The sequence below is a fragment of the Rhamphochromis sp. 'chilingali' genome (genome assembly GCF_963969265.1).
Source record: "Rhamphochromis sp. 'chilingali' genome assembly, chromosome: 21".
NCBI classification, from domain to species: Eukaryota; Metazoa; Chordata; class Actinopteri; order Cichliformes; family Cichlidae; genus Rhamphochromis; species Rhamphochromis sp. 'chilingali'.
In genome coordinates, this window is record NC_137949.1 from 19,352,553 (window position 1) to 19,373,469 (window position 20,917).

General features: G+C 38.3%; 2 protein-coding genes across 2 annotated transcripts; both read left to right on the forward strand.

The window, feature by feature from the left end:
* The first annotated feature begins 1,542 nt into the window (after positions 1-1,542).
* On the forward strand, positions 1,543-13,413 carry LOC308388934 (RING finger protein 145). Its single transcript, XM_080869957.1, has 11 exons — positions 1,543-1,832; positions 2,034-2,341; positions 4,379-4,487; positions 5,687-5,778; positions 6,262-6,503; positions 6,763-6,938; positions 7,033-7,173; positions 7,258-7,440; positions 7,519-7,666; positions 8,219-8,575; positions 11,918-13,413. The coding sequence occupies exons 2-11, from the start codon at positions 2,173-2,175 to the stop codon at positions 12,749-12,751; spliced, it is 2,451 nt and encodes an 816-aa protein (XP_080726083.1). The 5' UTR covers positions 1,543-1,832; positions 2,034-2,172; the 3' UTR covers positions 12,752-13,413.
* A 372-nt stretch (positions 13,414-13,785) lies between these two features.
* Positions 13,786-20,236, forward strand: LOC308388935 (ubiquitin-conjugating enzyme E2 D2). Its single transcript, XM_080869958.1, has 7 exons — positions 13,786-14,217; positions 15,266-15,329; positions 15,737-15,768; positions 16,007-16,084; positions 16,502-16,607; positions 16,896-16,989; positions 19,117-20,236. Exons 1-7 carry the CDS (start codon positions 14,194-14,196, stop codon positions 19,160-19,162), a joined length of 444 nt encoding a protein of 147 aa, XP_080726084.1. The 5' UTR covers positions 13,786-14,193; the 3' UTR covers positions 19,163-20,236.
* Positions 20,237-20,917: the final 681 nt, after the last annotated feature.

The window sequence follows — 20,917 nt, forward strand, 5'->3', positions numbered from 1 at the left end:
GCCTTCTTGTAATCAATCCAGGCAGTGCACAGGTTGGTCAGTCTGGTCTTGCAGTCTCGGCTGATTGTTCTGTCTACCAGTAGCTGGTGTTTTGTGCCTCTGGTATTCTTGCCAATTCCTTTCTGTGTCCCGCTCATGTATTGACCCATGTGCCTGTTCATCTTAGCCGATATGATGCCTGACAGGAGCTTCCATGTAGTACTGAGGCAGGTTATTGGTCGGTAGTTGGAGGGGACCGGTCCCTTCTTGGGGTCCTTGGGGATCAGGACCGTCCGGCCTTCAGTTAGCCATTCCGGGTGTCTCTCGTTAACTAGCAGCTGGTTCATTTGTGCTGCCAGACGCTCGTGGAGTGCAGTCAGCTTCTTCAGCCAGTAGGCATGAACCATGTCGGGCCCTGGTGCTGTCCAACTCTTCATACTGGAGACCCTTTCTTGGATATCTGCCACTGTGATGGTTACTGGACCCTGTTCAGGGAGGTCGCTGTGGTCTGCCCTCAGATCCTCTAGCCACTGAGCATTGCCGTTATGGGTTGCATCCTCCTATATATATATATATATAGCCACATCTCATGACCCTAAAGAGACAGTCAGAGAATGTAATTTGTCATTTGGTTAAAAGGAATAATGACTTGGAGAACTGACTAGGAGAAATCTTGTGTGAAGAATAAGTAAAAAGCAGTCCATGATGTCCAAAAAAACCCTCTTAAAGCTGGACAATGATTTCAGATGAAAAGGTCCAGTTATCTATATAAAATAGAATAAAATGCTATACATAATAGAATAAAATGCTATGTTTCGTAAGAAAAATTAAACTTAGTGGTATTGCACATGTGTGGATGCGTGTGTCTGTGTGTGTGTCTGTGTGCGTGTGTATGGTCATCTGTGAAGTCTCTGTTGTTGAGTCTGACAGCAGATGTAAGGAAAGACCAGCGAAATCACTCATTCTGTCACAGTCTACAATTCCTACAAGGAATTAAATTATTATTTTTATTATTTTTAATTTTTATTGTTTGATTCGACTCTGAAAAAGATATGAAAATATTCATTACTTAAATTAGGTGACTTTTTTTGCTAGAAGTACTCATAGATCAGGGTAAAGTGGCTTAGGAGACAAGAAAACAAATAAACACACACAAAAAAACAACAACATTCCTCTTTAAATGATCGGGTACACGGACTGGTCTGAAAATGGGTGAAAAGCAGTCCATGATATCCAAAGGAAAAAACTCTTAAAACTATTTCTCAAGTTCACTTTAAAATATTTCAAGAAAATCTGGCTAACCCTTGGAAACAAAATACAAAGAAATATAAAGAAACGTGGCTCAAAGGCTTTTGCACATCACTGTATGCAATGATCATTGTGTCACTTAAGTTGCACTTTTGTATACAAAAAAATATAATCAGCATTCACTTCTAGAAAGTACAAGCGCGAAATGCATTTTCTTCCTTTTGTCAACATTACTGAAAGTTGTAGTGACAGCCGTCGTGGAAAGACGTTACTTTTATTTTGAAATCAAAAATACTTGAACCTGATTGGTGCCTTTCGACGTGACGTCAGGACAGGAAATAGCCACGCAAGCCACTGGAATCATAACATTGCATTTGAAGAGTCTTTACTAACCCTGACATCATGGTTTTAGCTTTTTAATTTCGCTTTTTCTGATGACGGTTATTTCCGTTTATCTCGGAGAAGCGAAAGTTAGAGAAAAACTAAACTATATTTGAGCGCACTGCTAGCAAAACATGTCATTGGCCGCCGCGAAAGCAGCAACAGCAGCAACTAGCGATAGCTAGCAAATGGCTGCTTGGCTGTGATGTTTGTCACTGAGCGAAGTAAGTGTACCACTGTCACTTTTTTTTTATTTTTACACAGTATCTACTTTAAAATGTGTTTAATTCGCAGTAGTACTCATGCATTTATCCAGCAATAAATAATAGTGGCTGGAAATGAGGCGCAAAAGCAGCTAAATAACGGCCTGGCAGCTAAGAGGTTTCTTCTCATCACCCTAACTTGTGTTTTTGTGTGTTTTCCAGATGACAAGACGACGAGCAAAATAGTTGTGAAGGTGCTGGGGGCTTGTGTCCTGTACAGGGAAACTGTTAGTTAACAGTATGTGACACATTAGCACTCTGCTGACTAAAAAAAGGGGGGTGGGAGTTGGTTTAAATCAAGATGCCTCGTCTGGAAGTGTTGGCCAACGTTGCTCTCAGGGTGCCGAGCATACTGGTGCTAGACCTGCTCTACAAATGTGACATTGAAGGTGTAACGGAGCACCTCAAGGCAAAAAATGAAGACATGCTCTTCAAATACAAGTATGTCATCTGGAACATGTATTACATTGGTAAGTTTCATCAAGTAAGGAGCTGGGAGAATAAGTAAATCTCTCTAATGTTAAGCTCCATGGCTTTTATTTGTGTCTCCTAACAAGAATTACACTGAGTCGCCCTCCTTCAAAAAGCTGTTTGCTTCAGAAGAATGACCTTAGTCTTGGTTTTACTGGAGTTTACTGTGGTGGTCTAAATCAGGGGTGGACATTTAATTTTCCCAAGGGGGCAAATGAGAAAGTGGGACTGTTGTGGAGGGCTGCACTAATAAGCAGAACTCAAATCTACTCAATATTAATTGGGTCATTACATCTTAAATAATCATATTGTTTTTAGAGTATTTTCTGCTTAACCACCTCTGATTTGCCTGAAAATTTTATGGTTTCAAAATGTGAATTTTTATTGCTTTGTATATAAAATATTTTTCTATATGTTTATTTTTTTAACAGGCCCACCCACACACTTTCAGGCCTTTTCTAAAAAAATATTTTTCACTTTGAAATCTGAGCTGGTGTTTGAATATGATATGACTATCTTATTCAAACAGAGTTTTTAGGACTGATACATTAGAGACATGAATGGGTATTGGTTAGTTAAAGTATGTTTTACAAAAAAAAAAATAAAGCCACCCTTTAAAAAAATAAATAAATAAAATTCACATGAATAGTTTGTAGTTATATTTACAATAATGTAAAATAAATCATGTGCAGTACTTTTTAACATGAAATTCTTAGTCACAATATTGAAGAAAATTCTATTTTCATTCCGCCTTCATGCTGATTTGAGCAAATCTGAATGAAACCAAATTCTGGTGCTTCCAGTTCATATTTTAATCATAGCTGAGAAAATAATTGTCATAAATAAATGCATATTTTTCATTTTCAAGATCCACTTTTTAGGCATGCACATTGCCCTCGAGGAGTCTGATAATTCAGGTACAGCTTAAAATATACAGAAAGACGTAAAAACAAAACAAGTACCAATAAGATATTTGTGGTCTGACTTCAAAGTGCAAAAAAACGCGCAGGAAGTAGGTCAACCGTTTTTCTTAAAAAAAAAAAAAAAAAGAAAGAAAGAAAGAAGGAAGGAAAACTTGATAAGTATGTCAAAATTTAAGCTAAAATTTTACAGCTATCATTATATATGTTTGAACTTTGGACTATTATATTTTTTGGCAAATCAGAAATGAATGAGCAGGGGGCCCATGATGATTTGAGAAGGAAAAACCAAGTTTTATCTCTTTATAAGATTATTGTGGCTCTTCACATCAGTCCCAGTTTCCCATGTGGCGCTTGTGAAACATAACTGTCCACCCCTGGTCAAAATGTTACTTCAGATTGCTTTGTCATCTTAAAAGACACAGACTTTATCCAAAGAAAAGCTAATGAAAATTAGAAAACCTACAGAGAATTACCTTTAAAAAAAAAAAAAGTTGAAAATGATCTGCATTTTTAAGTCTTACGTGCATTACTATGTTTTACTGCTTCTCTTGAAAACAAGAAACCAATAAAAAAATATTGAAAAGGGTCCTGTGAAAAGCAGCATTTGGGTGATTAGAATAATGGAATAATATCACATTTATAAACACTATAAATATTCTTGTTTTTATTCTGTTTCTCTGTTGTGGAATAAGCAGCTGTAGCTGATTAATTATTTCATAATATTTTCTGGGTTGTCATAGTGTGAAGATTTCCTGTGTTTACCTGGCTTGTGTAACTGTAAACTGAATCTGTTTAACTTTTGGACTGTTGGCGGGACATACGAGATTTCAAAACCTTATATTAACAGTTTTTAATCAATGAAATCCTCAATAAAAACTACATAGTTTAAGTCATCGGCATGACTTTAAAAAAAAAAACAGTTAAATATAAACTATTCATGTGGTTTTAGACTCTCTTGAAAGCTTAGTCAGCCTGATGGGGAGAGTCAGCATTGTCAAAATGATAATAGACATTTATAAGTGACAGTATCTTTTCTATTTCATAATATTTGCGTGCTTTTAGCTGTGCATCAAACGCATAAAAACATCACACTCATTCTTCTTTGTCTTCCAGGTCATTTGATAAATGTGGTGGTGTTAATCCTTCCATTGAGACACATTGTGACACTCTACCTCCATATTCTCACCGGCCTCCTCCTATACATGGGGCATCAGATTTCCAAGTGAGATCCTTTGGCACTATTGTTGCAATTCCTAGATGTTTGGGGGGTTTTTTGTTTGGTTTTTTCGATTGAATCAGCTTTTTTGACAAAAGGTGTCAGCAATTGCAATGATCCTGCTTTTTTTTTTTTTTTTTTTATAGTACTATGGAAAAGTCACTTATTTACATTTTACTTCCTTTTCCTTCTAAAGAGTTTCTTGTATTTTTAAAGCAGTCTTTAGCAGTAGCTCTCCATGCTTTCTTGAGGTTTTTCAAAGTTTGTTTTTGGACATCGGCTGCTTTACCACTCATTTTTCATTCCTGGTATTTGACCATTTTCAGAGGAATGTGTTTGTTTGTGCCGCCACTTAACGCTGACGTATGAATCATTCAGACATTTAAAAAAGGCACATATGGTTATTGTCAAAGTGTTATTATGGGAACACTTCGTATATCTCAGTATGGTGTGCAGTGTGTTCTTAAAAAAGATGAGGGAACTGGACAAATGATGCAGTAAGTGACAATTTCTAAAAGTCATGTCATTAAGAACTGTACAAAAAGAAATCAAGCAAAGATCTGAAACAGCACCTGTGAGATATAGCATAACCCTTCAATGTACTGTTTTCTGAACTCTCATCAAAAATGGTTTAAGCGGCTGTCAAGAAGCCATTCTTAAGGAAGCAAAACAGGGAGAAAAGGCTTAGGTATGGCACAAGAATGGGACTTTAGTGGCAACGGGTATTATGGAATAATTAGTATGCACAGAGGGAGTCAGTTGAGAGGTAAGCGTCTACAGCCATCTGTGAAATATTCTAGAGACTCTGTCATGGTTTTCAGTCAGTGGTGCTGGAGATCTTGTCAAAATTGATAAAATTGTAACTTGAACCCCCAAAAAAAGTCAACATCCAGAAAAGCTTTGAAATGTCCTCCAAGAAGCCTAGAGAACTATTCCTGAAGACTACTTTAGGAAATGATGAGAAAGCCTGTCTTAGAGTTCAGACTGTTGATGAATAAAGGCAGTCACACCAAATGTTGATTTTTAATGCTCAAATTGTATAAAGTCTGCTGTTGCCTGATATACTGTTTGCACATGTTTAAATAAGCTGCTGCACCTGTTTCCCATTTTTATAGCAAAGTATAAAGACATGAGGGGTAACTCTAAACAAAAGCATGCAGTTTACATGTGATTGTAAAATGATTTTTTTTCTGTTTGGTTTATAGGGATTATGTTCATGAAGAGCTACAGTACGGTTATCAAGGAGCAGTGTATCGTGATTCTTTGGCCTTCAACAGATTTGTCTCTGCAATGACTAGTGAGTACTAAACCATGTATGTAATTAGTTAGAAAGTTCATTAGAAAGCTTTCGATTCCTATAGGCCTACGTTCTAAAAAGGTCTGAAATACATTTTTTGCACGCAGCTATGAATTTTGTTCACTCAAATTTAGCTTTTCTTCGCTCAAAATAAATTTCTCCTGAAAATGCAACACTTGAACCTGCAAAATTTTTTTACGTGCACTCAGAATAGTGGCACAAAAATAACGCCATATGTGAAAACTGGATTATTTAATGTTACATTAAAAGAAATCTGTGAATTAAAGCCACTTCTCATAGCGAACAGTTTATCCAGTTTAGGGCCTGCTGAAGCCTGTCACAGGTGTTACAGATTTAACAAATCAAAGTTCTCCTTAAATTCCTCAAAAACTGTAATCAGTTGTAAAATAATGCAGGAAGCATCTGTTGTATTTACTTTTTAAGGGTTCGCCGTTGTGAAGCTGTACTGTTACTTTCTGCCAGGTCAGATTATTCTCAGCACACTGTGTGCCTTCTTGATGAAGACCAAAAAGGTGTGGTTGTTCTCTGCTCACATGCTCCCCCTGCTGGCTCGACTTTGCGCCACGCCTCATGCCATGCTGCTAACGGTCAACACTTTCTCCATGGGCCTGACTGGAGTGGGAATCGCCGTGTTCCTGCTGTCAAATATCTTTGTGCCATACCGTCTTGCAAGGGCTGCCTACTCTGAGCTGCTTCACCTGGAGGTTCTCTTATTCTGATATTCTAATTTTTTTATTTTTCATATTTCATACTGGACTGTTTTTGTCTTCTGTCGACAAAATCACCTCTTATTTGGTTATTATTAAGTATACTAAACTTCTAAATTATGTTTTTGGTTTTCTTGATTATATACTAGACTGGAAAACAATCAGTTAATGAACAATATAAATGTAAAAATCTGTGGGTTTGTTTTTTTGTTTTGTTTTTTAACATTCCGGACTTTATCGTGTTTCCTTTCCTCAGGTAATTGAGCTGTACAGACTTCTGGGTGTGGGAATCTCTCTGTGGAACCAGTTTGCTGTCCCAGTCCTCTTTAGCGTCTTCTGGTTTATTCTATTCATTGTCCAGCTGTGCTCAGACATCATGTCCGCTGGCACCTCAATAACCCATCATGGGATCATGTTCTTCCTCCTCACAAGGTGTGAAGGTGTTAATTACCTTCCCTTCATTTTGTATATGTTTAATCCTGACAATATGAACATCATCGGTTTCTCATTTGCTTGAATCCTACAGTGTCTCTGAATGTTGTGCAACACCATACTCTCTTTTGGGTCTGACCTTCATGGTGTCCTATCTGGCTCTGGGGCTGCTCAATCTATGCAAGTTTTACCTGGGAGGTTTTGCCGCTGTTCAGAACGAGAATGTCATGCACAGGTAACTGATAATGTAAGCTGTATCTCTGTGCTGTACCTCCTTTATTTTTATTTAATCTTAATTCCTGATCGTTTTTGTTCTCAGAGGTGTGACTGAGGGCGTCACTCTGCTCCTCCTCGCCATTCAGACAGGCCTGTTGGATATGCAAGCACTGCAGCGCACCTTCCTCCTCAGCATCATCCTCTTCATCGTGGTGACCTCAACCCTGCAGTCAATGATAGAAATAACAGATCCAGTTATTCTCGCACTGGGTGCATCACGAAACAGGTAAGAGCAGCAACAGTGTTTTTTCTTTTTTAAGCTTATTCCCGATTTCATTAATTTCTCCTTCATATGTGCTTCCAGGAGTCTGTGGAAACACTTCCGTGGCCTCAGCATGTGTTTGCTTCTCCTGGTTTTCCCAGTGTTTATGGCTTACAAGATCTCCCAGTTCTTCCACATGGATTTCTGGCTCCTCATACTAGTATCCAGCTGCATGCTTACATCCCTTCAGGTAGGAAGTATTTATGTTCTCTCTCTCTCTCTTTTTAGTGTGTTTTAAGTTATGAATACATTCAGGAAGCAATCTTAAATGCAGCTGTGGTAACAGATATTCCAGAAACTGAAATACAGGGTTAGTTTATTTATATGCTTTTAAATCACTGGTGTTAATTACTGTGACATTTAAAACAGGACTACTACTGTTGCCATTTAGTTCCAGTTGTAAATGTGTGTAGTCATGTCCCAGCAATGCAGTGTTGAATGTGAGAAATTTTATGACTTTGGCTCCACCCACTGGAGGTCAGATGTAGTGCATGTCTACATAGTTAATACCTTTTTGTTTGTTTTTTGTGACATCGTCCTGTTTCTGTACACCTGTGCAGTAACACTAATGTGACACCTCCTATAGTCATAAATAGAAAAAGGCATTTAGTAGACAACGTAAGGTCACCTTCACAAACTGAAAAACAAAGAAGCTGTTAACATGGCAGAAGCTGTAGATTTATACAGGGAGAGGAGGATGACTGCTGACTTGCACATGTAAAAGACTGACTGTTTATTCCAGGTTACAGGCACTATGCTGATCTACTCCCTCTTCATGGTGGAGCTGTTTCGCAGCGACCCAATTGAGAGCCTGGACGAAGTGATCTACTGGGTGAACGCTGTCAGCCGTGTGTTGGAGTTTGTTGTGGCACTGTGCGTGGTGGCTTATGGCACCTGGGAGTCACTCTTTGGAGAGTGGAGCTGGATGGGTGCCTCCGTCATTATCATCCACTCATATTTTAACGTTTGGCTCAGAGCTCAGTCTGGCTGGAGGAGCTTCCTGCTCAGACAGGAAGCAGCTAAGAAGATCAACTCCCTGCCCAGAGCCACAGCTCAGCAGCTGCAGGAGCACAATGATGTGTGCGCCATCTGCTTTCAGGTCAGTTACCCTTGTAGCTTTTGTTTTTAGAAGATGGTTAAAGCTGAGAACCAACAACATAAGATACTATAAAACCTCAAACCCAGTCCTAATCCTCATTTGGCTGTGAAAATTCATTTTCAAACTCGTGTAGTTTCTGCACAAAATGACACAAAGCATCCAATGAACTTAAGTAGGTGCTTTTTATGTTTTTTACTTATTTTGTTCAATTATCTGACCTGATTTAATTTTTATGTTTTTGGGTTTTTTTGTTGTTGTGGTTTGTTTGGTGGTTTGTTTGGTGGTTTGTTTGGTGGTTTGTTTGTTTGTTTGGGGTTATCATGACCTCTGTTTCCTCTAAACCATCACCTCTTTTAGTTGCTGTTCAAGTCTTACACAGAACTATGCTATGAAATAATGAGGGGAAAAAAACCCAACAACATTTAACTCTGTGGAATCACATTTTGTGAGTTTTGGCTTTTGAAAATTGTTCTTCCAAATTTCAGCATTCATGATTTCAAAAAACCCCAAAAACAATTTAATCCAAAAGCAATCATCAGTGATGTAAAATTTGTGCATGTTACACAAAATAATCCATTTAAAAATTCAACAGAAAACCTCAAATCTCAAGTGGCTGACACGCCATGCTTAGGTGTGGTTAATAATTAGACTGTGTGGATTATGTAGCAAGAGGACTGGCAGGCTTTGAGTTGCTAAATGTGCCCTCAGTTCACCTCCATATCAGACACAAAATGCTTTCTTGATTACATTATTGATACTTATGAAAATACATAAATGCCTGCTTAATAAAATATACTTAAATTTAGTTGTTTTTTTCTCTGAATACTTTGACTTCCATGGTAAATTAAGGCATTTTTGCTAAAGTTTGCTAAAATTATTTAAACAATATAAAAAGAGTGTTTAATAAAATGATCCCAGATAGAGATGATGATGCATTTTAGTTGTTCAGTGCTGAAGGCCAAAATTAATTTACAGTATCGTTACATTAACATAAAAGTTGTCAGGTTATTGTAGGTGCCTTAGGTTTTACTTATTATAATCAGTGTGTCATTTTGTATTGGGGCATTAATTAAAAGTTGTCATGGGTTGATACTTGATTTTTGACAGTGTTCCCCTTTTGTTGTTATGACTACTACTTTGCATATATAATAGCTGGTGTGTGTGTGTGTGTGTGTGTGTGTGTGTGTGTGTGTGTGTGTGTGTGTGTGTGTGTGTGTGTGTGTGTGTTTTTGAAGTTTGTTAATCCTGTTTTTCCAGTTTGGCATTCAGGACACTTCTTTGGCCTTGAGTTTGTTTTTCTGGTCAAAACAAGTTAATAATATCTCTAGTAGAGATGGACCGATCCGATATTACGTATCGGTATCGGTCCGATACTGACCTAAATTACTGGATCGGATATCGGAGAAAAATAAAAAATGTAATCCGATCCATTAAATATCACGAAAGCACCTCACAAAACTTGCAACACGCCGTAACTCACCTCAGAACGTTAGCACGTCGGAGCAGTATGCATCACGTGATAGAGCGGCTGTGGCATGCGGGACCTGTCGGTGGTCTGGATAGCATTTGGAGCTTCGCTAGCAACCCGGCATTTCATCTCCGACAAAGTTATCCCGAGAGAAGTAAAGCAAGTGTGTAAGTCCATCTCTGAATGTTTGTAAAGCATTCCTGCGTTAAGCTTAACAAACGACTGCCTCTTCTTGCTGCTACTTCAATCATGAAACTGCTTAACGATCAGCTGATCGGCTTTTCTGTCGCGAGTCCGTGTCTCTAGTTTGCTTTTGGCCCACTTTGCACCAGAAAGAGGAAACCAGCGGCTGAACAACAGCAGCACGTTTAAGCTCTATAAGCTGTTGTTAGAATGTATTTAATATTACTTTCTACTCGAGGATCTTTTTCTACGTAGCTGACGCTGGTAACTGTGCAGGGGCGGATCTAGCAAAGTTTAGCCAGGGGGGCTGATAGGGCATTAACAGGGAAAAGGGGGCACAAAGACATACTTTTCTTTCTTATTCTCATTTAAAATGTCTAGCTTTTAATAAATAATTATCTGACACCCAAAGTTTTAATTTGATGTAAAATGAATAGAAGTCAATTACTGTATATAGTAACTATTAAGTCTAATATATATACCCTAGTAAGCTATAGTACTTTTTCCTTTGGGAAGGTACCATCTGTGCAGTCTGCAATTTTGTTGAAGAAAGATGTTGAATCTATTTAATATTTCTTGAAAAATAATTGATTTCTGTGCATTTTTTTTCACACTGCATCAAATTAAGGTTGATTACGTCGATTAAGCATCATGAGGTGTAGCGTGAGGGGTGGTTCCCTATTTTTTATTTATTTATTTTTGTTGTTGCTGGGAGTTGGAACCCTATTAGTTAGGTTGCTTAATATATATGCTAAGTACTCTTTAAAATACCAGAATAGGGAGGATGGTGTAGGTTTAAGTTTATTAGATTGATCAGTATTGCTGAACTATGAAATATTTTTTTTGGATACAGGTATAACAGAATAGCTTTAGTGTAGTTGTTGTTTTAAACTTGAGTATGAACTTATACAAAATGCAGCAAGATATTTAAACAGTTTTGTTGATTAAAAAACACTATATCGGATTCATATCGGTATCGGCAGATATCCAAATTTATGATATCGGTATCGGACATAAAAAAGTGGTATCGTGCCATCTCTAATCTCTAGTAGTCAGTAGTTAGTCATCAAGGAAATTCCTACAGAAAATATGTAGCTTGCCATCACCAGTGTGTGAAAGTGTGTGAATGTGTGTGTGAATGGGTGGATGACTGGTTGTGTAAAGCGCTTTGGGGTCATTAGGGACTAGAAAAGCGCTATACAAATACAGGCCATTTTACCTGTAAAAGATAAGACTTTATTGACTTTCATGGAAAATGTATTACCTGTGTTAAAGCAGGATAGAAGTAAGCTGATGGGGGACAAGAAAACTATTAAATTGACTGATATTAATGCAAAATAAATTAGAGGTAAATGAAGAGAAGTCACATGAAAAAATAAACATCTCATAAAGAAATGAAAGGGGGGGGGGGGGGGGGACCCAACAAAAACAAAGTTTTGTTCATAAGAGGAAGTAGGAGGATGCGAATGCTTAATAATTCCTACACCTGTCTAGCTCTTCTTATATAGATGTTTTGACTATTTATACAACCTAATATTTACACATATGATACAAATAAATATTCCTATCTAATACACAGACTTGTTATATTAATATAAACTTTTATAGTTTGATAATTATGTATCATTTTTCTATGCATTTTGTTTATTTTATTTTTTTAGTTATGTTTTTTTTTTTTTTTTTTTTTACAGGAAATGAGCTCTGCCGTGATCACATATTGTGGACATTTCTTCCATTCTAACTGCCTCCGCAAATGGCTGTATGTTCAGGAGACGTGCCCCATGTGCCACCAAACGGTACGACCGACACCGCCGGGTCAGAGCCAGGCATCAGCTGACAGCCCGGCCGCCCCACCTCAGAGAGACGCGGAGCCTGATCCAGCTGCACCAGAGGGAGATCAGAAGCTGGATACAGCAACAGTGCAGGAGACACAGAGCAACAGTGTAACTCCTGATGACACTGAGCAGCAGGAGGGAAGGGAAAGCTTTGAGAATGGAGAAAATAGTGAAGCCCATCAGGGTCTTCATTACAGCCCCAGTGGGGACTGTGTTGAATGTGTCCATGCAGTGCGTTCAGGGGACCTTTCAAGTTCTCATACGCCTCAAAATAAAAATCCTCCCAACACGCCCAACCAAGCTGAGGAGAGTGGTAAGGACTCCATACTGCCATCTACCCTGAAAACTGTTACAACAGAGGGCCAGTCTGCCTCTGAACTAGCAGAGGTTGAGGACAGCATTCATTTCAGTCCTAGATGTGATGGGACACCTGAATCATGGAAGCGCTTCAATTCACCAGAGGCAAACAATACAGAGAAAAATCAAGAGGGAATCTCAAGTGGAAAAACACTTGTTGACAGTCCATCATCTGTCCAATCGTGTAATAAAAACTCAGAACTCTGCACTGATCGTGCCCAAAGTTATAAAGGTAGCTGCACATATTCAGACTCAGAAAGCCTCAGAGAGGTTGAACCTGCTCCACAGAGCCTTGAGCTCAGCCTACGTAGAAGCACAGACACCAGTGACTGACTGCCCTGTACCAGTGCCTTGAAGGGTATAAAAGCATAATTCTCAATAATAGGAAATTAAAAACATTTGGCTTCTCTGTGTGAACCAATAGATTGGGGGGGGGGAAATGCCAGACAGTATAATGAATGTGCTTTGGTCTAACAAATAATGTGTATCTCGACTAAATAATGAGATTAAATTGTGTTCGATAAATGTACAACTTTAAAGAAAATGTTAAATAAAGATCATGTTTAATAAAAAAATGTAACTATAAAGCATTGATCTTATATTAGTATTTACTGAATTTTAGCAGGTCACAACTAAAGATGTTTTCTTGGAGAAATCACATTTGTTTTCTTTTCATGTCAGTTTTCTTGCTCAAGGTTGGGTAGCATTTTTGTGAAAGAAATGTGGCAAAGAGAAAAGCTTCAGCAGGTGTCTTTTTATTTATGAATCAGCTGTTTGTACTCACACACACACACACATATACATATATCTTAGAAATAAGATTAAAAAAAACAAATAAGAATATGTTAAGTTAAAGATATGGACATGTTTTTTTGTAGATGACTTGATTTAAAAAAAAACCTCAGAAAGCCTGGGGATCCACTAGATCTATAAACACTGGCTGAGTAACAAAAACTTGAATAAAACACTAGGCTTAATGCCCTAAATTGCATCCGTCTTTTCCTGCTATTGAATGTTAAAATGTCTCCTTTGGAAAAAAACATTACCACAAAGCAATTACCACACAGCCCCCTTGAGGTTCAGAATCTTTTGTTTGGTAATCCAGCGTCGTTATAATTTATTTACTTGGATGAATATGAATACTGCCTGATTTACATTAACGCGATTAAAATTGTACAACTTGTGGTTGAAGCTGTGATCATGTGGGCAACTTTTAATCACTACTTGACAAAAATCCTAAAAAGTGTTCTCGTTTAATTGTGTCTTTCAGTAACTAAAGACTGGCATGTCACGGCTGGTCTCGCATGTATGTTGTTTTTCTTCAGCAGCAGGAACCAATGTGCCATCACAAACGCCCCGTCACTCAGCAGCCGACTGCACCGCCTTCACAACTAAGCTTCAAATACATGTAGACTGACGCTAGTTGGCCAGCGGCACCGACCGAAACCAACAGCAGAAGAGAGCTTTGTCGACCGGGTTACGCCACCTGGCACTCGCACTTATTCGGCATTGATTTTTGGGTTAGGTTTAATCCGATATAAGACGTGTAATTCACGAGGAAAGTGAGCGTTATTGAGGGAGTGTGCAACATTTGACGTTTAACACCGCGCATACGTAGTTTGAGCTTGCTAGCCGGCTAACTCTGCTAGCCAGAGAAAGGAAAAAAGCCGTCGGGTTTGACCTACCGTCAGTTATTTCACCGAGAGCGAAGCATCTCTGTTTCTTCGTTTGGGATCGAAACACCGCCAACTTAGAGAGCAGAACACCAAGACAGGATGGCTCTGAAAAGGATTCACAAGGTAAGATAACGTCGTGAAGGTTGGCTAGCTGTGTAAGCTAGTCCCGCTAGCCTCCCACAATGCAGCGAGCCGCTGTTCTCGAAACAAGGCGGCGAAACATGTTCGAAGATGTGTTAACTTTACAGCTCGTTTTATTTAAAAATGTTAAGGAGACTTTGGTGTGTTTTGACTTGAGTGAATTAATGGTGGTTTTTACTACTTGAATCGGTTAGCACGGGCCAACACGGCTTAATGTTGGGCCGGTCAGCTAACGTTAGCAGTTTCACTTGTAGAGAATGTATGTTTGACGGCGGAAGGAGGCCGCATGAATTTCCCAACACTTCATACCTTTACACGAAGGCACATATGTTTGAAGGTTGCCTAACTGTAATACGAAACTTTTAACCTGATATTCTTTGTACTCGCTAGTAAATTATAAGTCGTTTAGTTATGAATTAAAGCGGCAATAATTCATGTTGGAGGGTCCATGACTCATATCAGTCCCTGAAATCTGTTAGTCAGAGCTGCCTTCATGATACATTTCTTTGGTATGTCATCGTATTTGTTCTTGGTCTGTAATCGTGATTGACAGAAACTGGCAGGAACAGAATGGAGTAACACACTCGAATTGCTGACATCTGGTTTCATTCCTTCACTCTGCTGTTTACGAGAATTTTCTTCCAAGAAAATCAGACACTACTTCTTTGTAAGTTTACGGAAGGCTAGGGTGGGGCTGTGGCCTTCACCTCACTCTAAAATAGTGTATACCCTAAAAATAACACAACACGTGTCATATTATACACGGTATATGCTCGGTTCTCAATAACTTTGCATGGAGTTGAATTTTGAGCATAGTGGCCGGGTGATGAAACCCGAAGTGAGGATGGCGTGAAATATATTAAGCACACACCTGTCAGGTAGCACCCCTCACCACCGCAGTCTCGGTTTCAGCATGTATGTCAATGATGTTAAAAGGCGCTCACGCCTATAGACAGATTTTTGTTTTTTTAGATCACATCTACTCATTTTTTGTTACTTTTGTCTAACTGGTTATTGTTTTTCCTCATAGGAGCTTAACGACCTGGCTCGTGACCCTCCAGCACAGTGCTCAGCTGGCCCAGTGGGTGATGATAGTAAGTGTCCCAAACCTGCTCTTTATTTCATTTCTTTAGTTTCATCAAAAATAAAATGGCAAAAATCTGCAACTAAGGTGATATTATCTAATGTGTCATTTGAGATGTGCAGCCCAAAAAAAAGAACAATTTTTCATTTTTGAAATGCTGTCATGTGCTAAACTTTAGCATATTTGCATTTAAAAACATGTCTTAAATATTATAAAACCATTTGGATGTTGATTTAAAGTGGAGAAATTGGTTGCTGCTGCGTTTAGAAAATTTACAGTGGGATATTAAAATTGACTTTGAAACAGGGAAATTGTGTTACTGGGAAGCTATGAGGTCTGTTTGGAAACCTTAGTTCCTGTCAGATCACATACCTGTGACCTTTTCTTGTTTTGTAACTTACTTTCTGTTCTCTGCAGTGTTTCACTGGCAAGCCACAATCATGGGGCCTGTAAGTAGATCTTTTATGACAGTTGTTGCCCTTGTCAGGTTTATGGCAGCACGGTGCTGAAATTTGGCATTGGAGTAGTGTTCCCGAGTGCTTAAAATGTATTTGTAATAAAGGTTGAAATTTGACTTGATAATGAGTAGCTGTGTGTCTTCTGAAATATGTAAATGGTCCCCCCCCCCCTTTTTTTTTTTTTTTTTTCTTTCCCTCTTTCTTTTTTTTTTTTTTTTTTCTCCATCAGAGTGACAGTCCATATCAGGGAGGTGTTTTCTTCTTGACGATTCATTTTCCAACAGACTACCCCTTCAAACCCCCCAAGGTAACTGTGGTTGGACTGGTCAAACCTTAAGCAGAGTTTCCTGTTTTGATAACTTAAATATGGAAATAGTCTGTCGTGCTGTAGGCAGTTGTTAGTATGAAAAAATGTCCTGTTTACAGCATAAAGTATCAACAACAAGGGCCAATTGTTATACTTTAAAATGCTGAACAGCTCTTGAGTGAGGAAGATATCTTCAAAAACACCACATTTATAGTAAATAGGGCCTGGTGATTCTTGCGCCATGAACATTGGCCAGTAGCCTACATGAAGTAATACCTGTCATTCCAGAACTTGACAGTCATGAGCGTCACACGTCAGTGCCTAGTGTCAAAGTTTCTGAGTTGCATAACACGGACATGTTGTTGTCACTATGTTTTGTATAGCTTTTCACAGTGTTTTTGTTTGTTTTTCTCTCAGGTTGCGTTTACGACAAGAATTTACCACCCAAATATTAACAGTAACGGCAGTATCTGTCTGGATATTCTCAGATCACAATGGTCTCCTGCGCTTACTATTTCTAAAGGTATGAGGACATCTGTTCATTAACACCCAACTTGTATAATTTAATTTATTTCCCTGCTTTTTGGATCAGCAAGACCTGTACTAATAATATTTAATGTCTACAGTTTGAGTTTAAAATTTAGAATATGGTAAACCATTTCTTTACCTTAAAATGCTCATATAAATCGTGTAAATAAATTGAAATGTCAAGGGAAATTAAACATTCCCTTTTTTGTGTTTAATTTTTTTTAAAGCCATCTAAAATATAATAAATGTTAAAGAATGCTTAGCATCCATATGTTCCTTGCAGTTCTTCTCTCCATTTGCTCACTCCTATGTGACCCAAACCCCGATGACCCGCTAGTGCCAGAGATCGCACGAATCTACAAAACAGATAGTCAGAAGTAAGTATAAATATGTGTGGAAAAACTAACCTCTAAACATGTGAACTGACCAATTCTGTCTCCAAAAAGGAACATGAGAGTTTTATGGTGCTGTGTTTGCAAGAAGTGTTGCGGTTTCAAAGTTGCTGATTGCATTGATGTCAAATTCACCTTTATCTCTAGGGTATATTATAAAACCTAGTTTTATCCTGTTAGGTACAATAAACTAGCACAGGAGTGGACAGTCAAGTATGCCATGCTTTAGGGTAAGGCCAAGAGCCATCACTGCATCTTGGCTAGTGCTAAGTGATCGGATATGTTGTGATGCTCTGCTCAGTGCATAACTAGAGGCTTGGATCTGTTCTAAAGAGTGTGACTAAAATGAGCTGCTTGTACTAATCTTTGTCTCTACGAGCCGAATAACTTATTGACCTTGCACTGCTCTCAGGGTGTGGGTTTGGATTTTTATGTGCACCTTGATTTCCTGCAGTTGCACTCTCCTGCTGGAAATAAACAAGTTAACTGAAAATTTTTGCCTGTGGATATAATGGACACTTGAGTATTGTGGTGTACCGCTAACACAGGGCAGAGGAAAATCAAGATGTAATAGAAAAACCCTTTTAGTGTTCCATGAAACTCTAGTCTGGTAATAAGGAAGCACCTCCTTAACTCCATATATATATCTATATATATCTAGAGAGAGAGATATTTATTATTTTTTTTTTCTTCTTTGTAACCCCACAAGTTTCATTCTTTGGTATGATTTCTAGCATCAACTTGTAGAGACTTGAGGACAATCCCTCAGTTAATCATGGGTTGCCTGCATTTGTCAGTTGCATTGTTCAACAGATGTCACAGCATTGTGGAAAAATGTTCACGGTGATGCATTTAAGGACACTGCAACAGCTGGCTGTCAAAAAAGGCTGAATTCATGAGCTTGATGTCTAAAATTAAGGCAGGGCTGATAAACAAATAAAAAATGTGATATGATGGTTAGGTTTGTTAAGCGCGTTGCTAATTGGCCAGTATTTTCAAACATGTCAAAGGCTTCTATTTTATTTTTTCTCCTTTCTTCCCTTCCCTCTCCCCACACATGAACTCTGGACAGTGTGGAGAAAAATCAGGTTGTCTAAGTTGCCCTTTGTCATGTAGCACACAACAGGAAATGGTCTGCTTCAGATGCATTCTCGCTGCGGAAATACTCAATATGATTTAGACGGCGGTGCTTTGGGGTTGAGCGTGAAGGAGGCAGGACCCGACACCCACTCTATTCTCACATGCGCCCAATTGGACATCACACAGACTTTTACAGGGTTGACAATTTAATGTCTGTTTTGACAATGCGCCCTTTTTTCTTCTTTTTTTTTTTTTTTTTTTTTTTAAATTCCGTTCTTGCATTTGGCTTCTCAAGGTAATGTCGGAGTTCAGGGCTGCAGTGTGGTGTGAGAAAACTGCTTATGCAACAGTCTGCATCGGAAGTTATATCACCAGCAGTATAACATGTCATGTTTATCAAATGATTTTACTGTACAGGATTATTCCCAAGTGAAGAACAATTTTTAGTATGAGATTAAAATGAATGGATACCAGTTCCCGCTTAGATCAGTGTAAATGTGGTTTGAAAAATGATTCGGAGGATACACTATGGGGGGGATACGAATACAAATTTTAATTCAATGCTGGAACAAGAAATAAAACTTCCTAAAACCGGCGAGAAGCAAAGTAAGCTGAAACCATCCAAATGTAGTGTTAAAGTCCTTTTTATAATAGGATTAATTTAATCTGGGTATGAACATGGATATTGAGAGTAGTAATGATGGCTCGTCTCATCACTCGACAAAGTTCAAAAACAATATTGTTTTTGCATGCACACAGCTGCTAGTTCCAGCATGAAAAGGATTGTATACCCATCCCCCTCCAAAAAAAGTTCTGTTGCTTCAGACTTGGTCTTTTAAACATCTTATCTCTGTGCTAATCTGGACGTGATCAGCTAGGGCGCTAACTTGGCATGGCCTTCAAAAAAAAAAAAAATAGCAGTGTTTTCAGGTGCATGAAGAAATCCTGCTGATATTTTGGGTATGACTTGAAGACAGGAATTTTTGTATTAAATAGGTGAAGTTAATGTTTGCCCCCCTTTTTTCTTTGCAGATACACCAAAATGGCAAAAGAATGGACACAAAAATACGCAATGTGATGGGATCGTTTGGAACGCTGGTGAAAATGTGGTTGCTGGTTCATACTTAAAATTTTGGGATTCTGTTTTACTTTTTCACTTTATTATTATTATTTTTTTTGTTTTTCTTTTGTTTCAATTTTTCTTTTTGGTTAATCAGAGCATTTTACCCCTCCTTTTCCCACCTGCGCGCTCATAAGAAGATAGTGTTTTCTCTCTAGGACTTGTGCCAGTTTCTGTAAAGTTTCGACTCCTGTTTTTATACAGAGTTCAAATTTTAAAAAATGTATATAAATCACGAAAACTATCGTGGTCTATAGACTCGGCTTGAGCATGCACCGGTAAGAGTTTTCAACCCAAAATTGGTGATGATAGTCATTTACTCTGCACACACTTGGTAGAATCTGATGCAGCTGGTCTCCTCATGCTGAGCAGCATCAACCCTACGCTGATCCACTTGTAGACAGGCTGGATCCTCTGGGGTTGATACTTCGTCACAGGCCGGGCTTCTTTGAGCATTTGGGGCAAAGTCTGTGTTTTGCCATTGTTGTAAATTTTGAATTCTCAAATTGGTGGTATTCTGCTGCACTTAAGGAAAAAAACAAATATAAATCTGTGACAATGAAGAAACTGTTTTGTGGACCCTGTCTGCCTCCAGGGACCGGTGCGATGTCAGTTTGTTCTTCTGATGCATAGTAAATGAAATTTATTATCTGAGGAAAGAAGTGTATCTTATTCCACTATCAAAGTGTGTACAGAGAAGCACAGCAGTATATATCAATGTTAAAGAAACCAATGTAAGAACTTCAATGTTGTATTTTATGCATGTTAATAAAGGTAGGCTATATTATCTGATATGTTTCTGCAAATTAAGTGGATTGTAAGGTTGAACAGTTGGAAAAAATTTGGTTCCCCTCAAAGGCTTTCTACTTTTGTTATTTAGAAGCCAGTAGTTGAGCTCTTAGTTTTACACCCACTCGAACACTGTCTTCTTGTAGCCCTAAAATATGATGCAAAGCTGATGGTTGATAATCAACTTGTCGCTCTGTTTCTTTTTAGTTTCCCTTCAATAAAGTTACTTAAACCATAAAACAACCAGTGTGTTTTGTAGTTTTCATTTGAGGCATTTAAAAAAATCCCCTGAACACTGCTAGACTTTGAAGACTATGCTGAAGTCTTGTCTTCAGTAAAACCATCTGTACCATGTTTTAAGTACTGTATTGTGTGTATGTAACTAAGACGCCTCTTGGTGGTGTGGGTGTGTGTGTGTGTGTGTGTGCGTGCGCGCGCGCGTTTGTCATTTCTTTAACTAGTCTTCAGGAATACCTCATGAGGGACATTAAAGCTCTATGCATGTTTGCTAGTTTTTGTTCCTTCTCTCAGGATAATCCCACATTGCTTCAATAATGACATCTACGTTCTGGGAGGGCAATCCATTACTGATGGTGCTATAATGGCTTGGTGACTACTCTTCCAGTGAGACCTTTTCTGATGACCCATTAATGAACAATAGATCAACTGAAGGATCATAATTTAAAAGATCCCTGAGTTAGGTGCCTTTTTTTTTTTTTTTTTTTTTTTTTTTTTTTTTTATTATAAAATACTTGAATGATTCGTATGTCAGTGTTAAGTGTTTTAACAAAAAAATAGTTTTACAATGACTGAGCTAAGAATGAGTGAAAAGGCAGCAAATGTCCAAAGGAAAACTTCAAAGGACCTTCAGAAAGTCTGGCTCTGGAAATGTAAAGAAACAAAGGGTGACTCAAACTTTTTCAC

Coding starts and splice junctions, on each gene's coding strand:
- LOC308388934 (XM_080869957.1), top strand. CDS start 2,173: ATGCCTCGTCTGGAAGTGTTGGCCAACGTTGCTCTCAGGGTGCCGAGC. Junction 5,779..6,261: donor ATTTGTCTCTGCAATGACTA/GTGAGTACTAAA, acceptor ACTTTCTGCCAG/GTCAGATTATTCTCAGCACA. Junction 6,504..6,762: donor CTGAGCTGCTTCACCTGGAG/GTTCTCTTATTC, acceptor TCCTTTCCTCAG/GTAATTGAGCTGTACAGACT.
- LOC308388935 (XM_080869958.1), top strand. CDS start 14,194: ATGGCTCTGAAAAGGATTCACAAG. Junction 15,330..15,736: donor TGGCCCAGTGGGTGATGATA/GTAAGTGTCCCA, acceptor TGTTCTCTGCAG/TGTTTCACTGGCAAGCCACA. Junction 16,608..16,895: donor TGCGCTTACTATTTCTAAAG/GTATGAGGACAT, acceptor TGTTCCTTGCAG/TTCTTCTCTCCATTTGCTCA.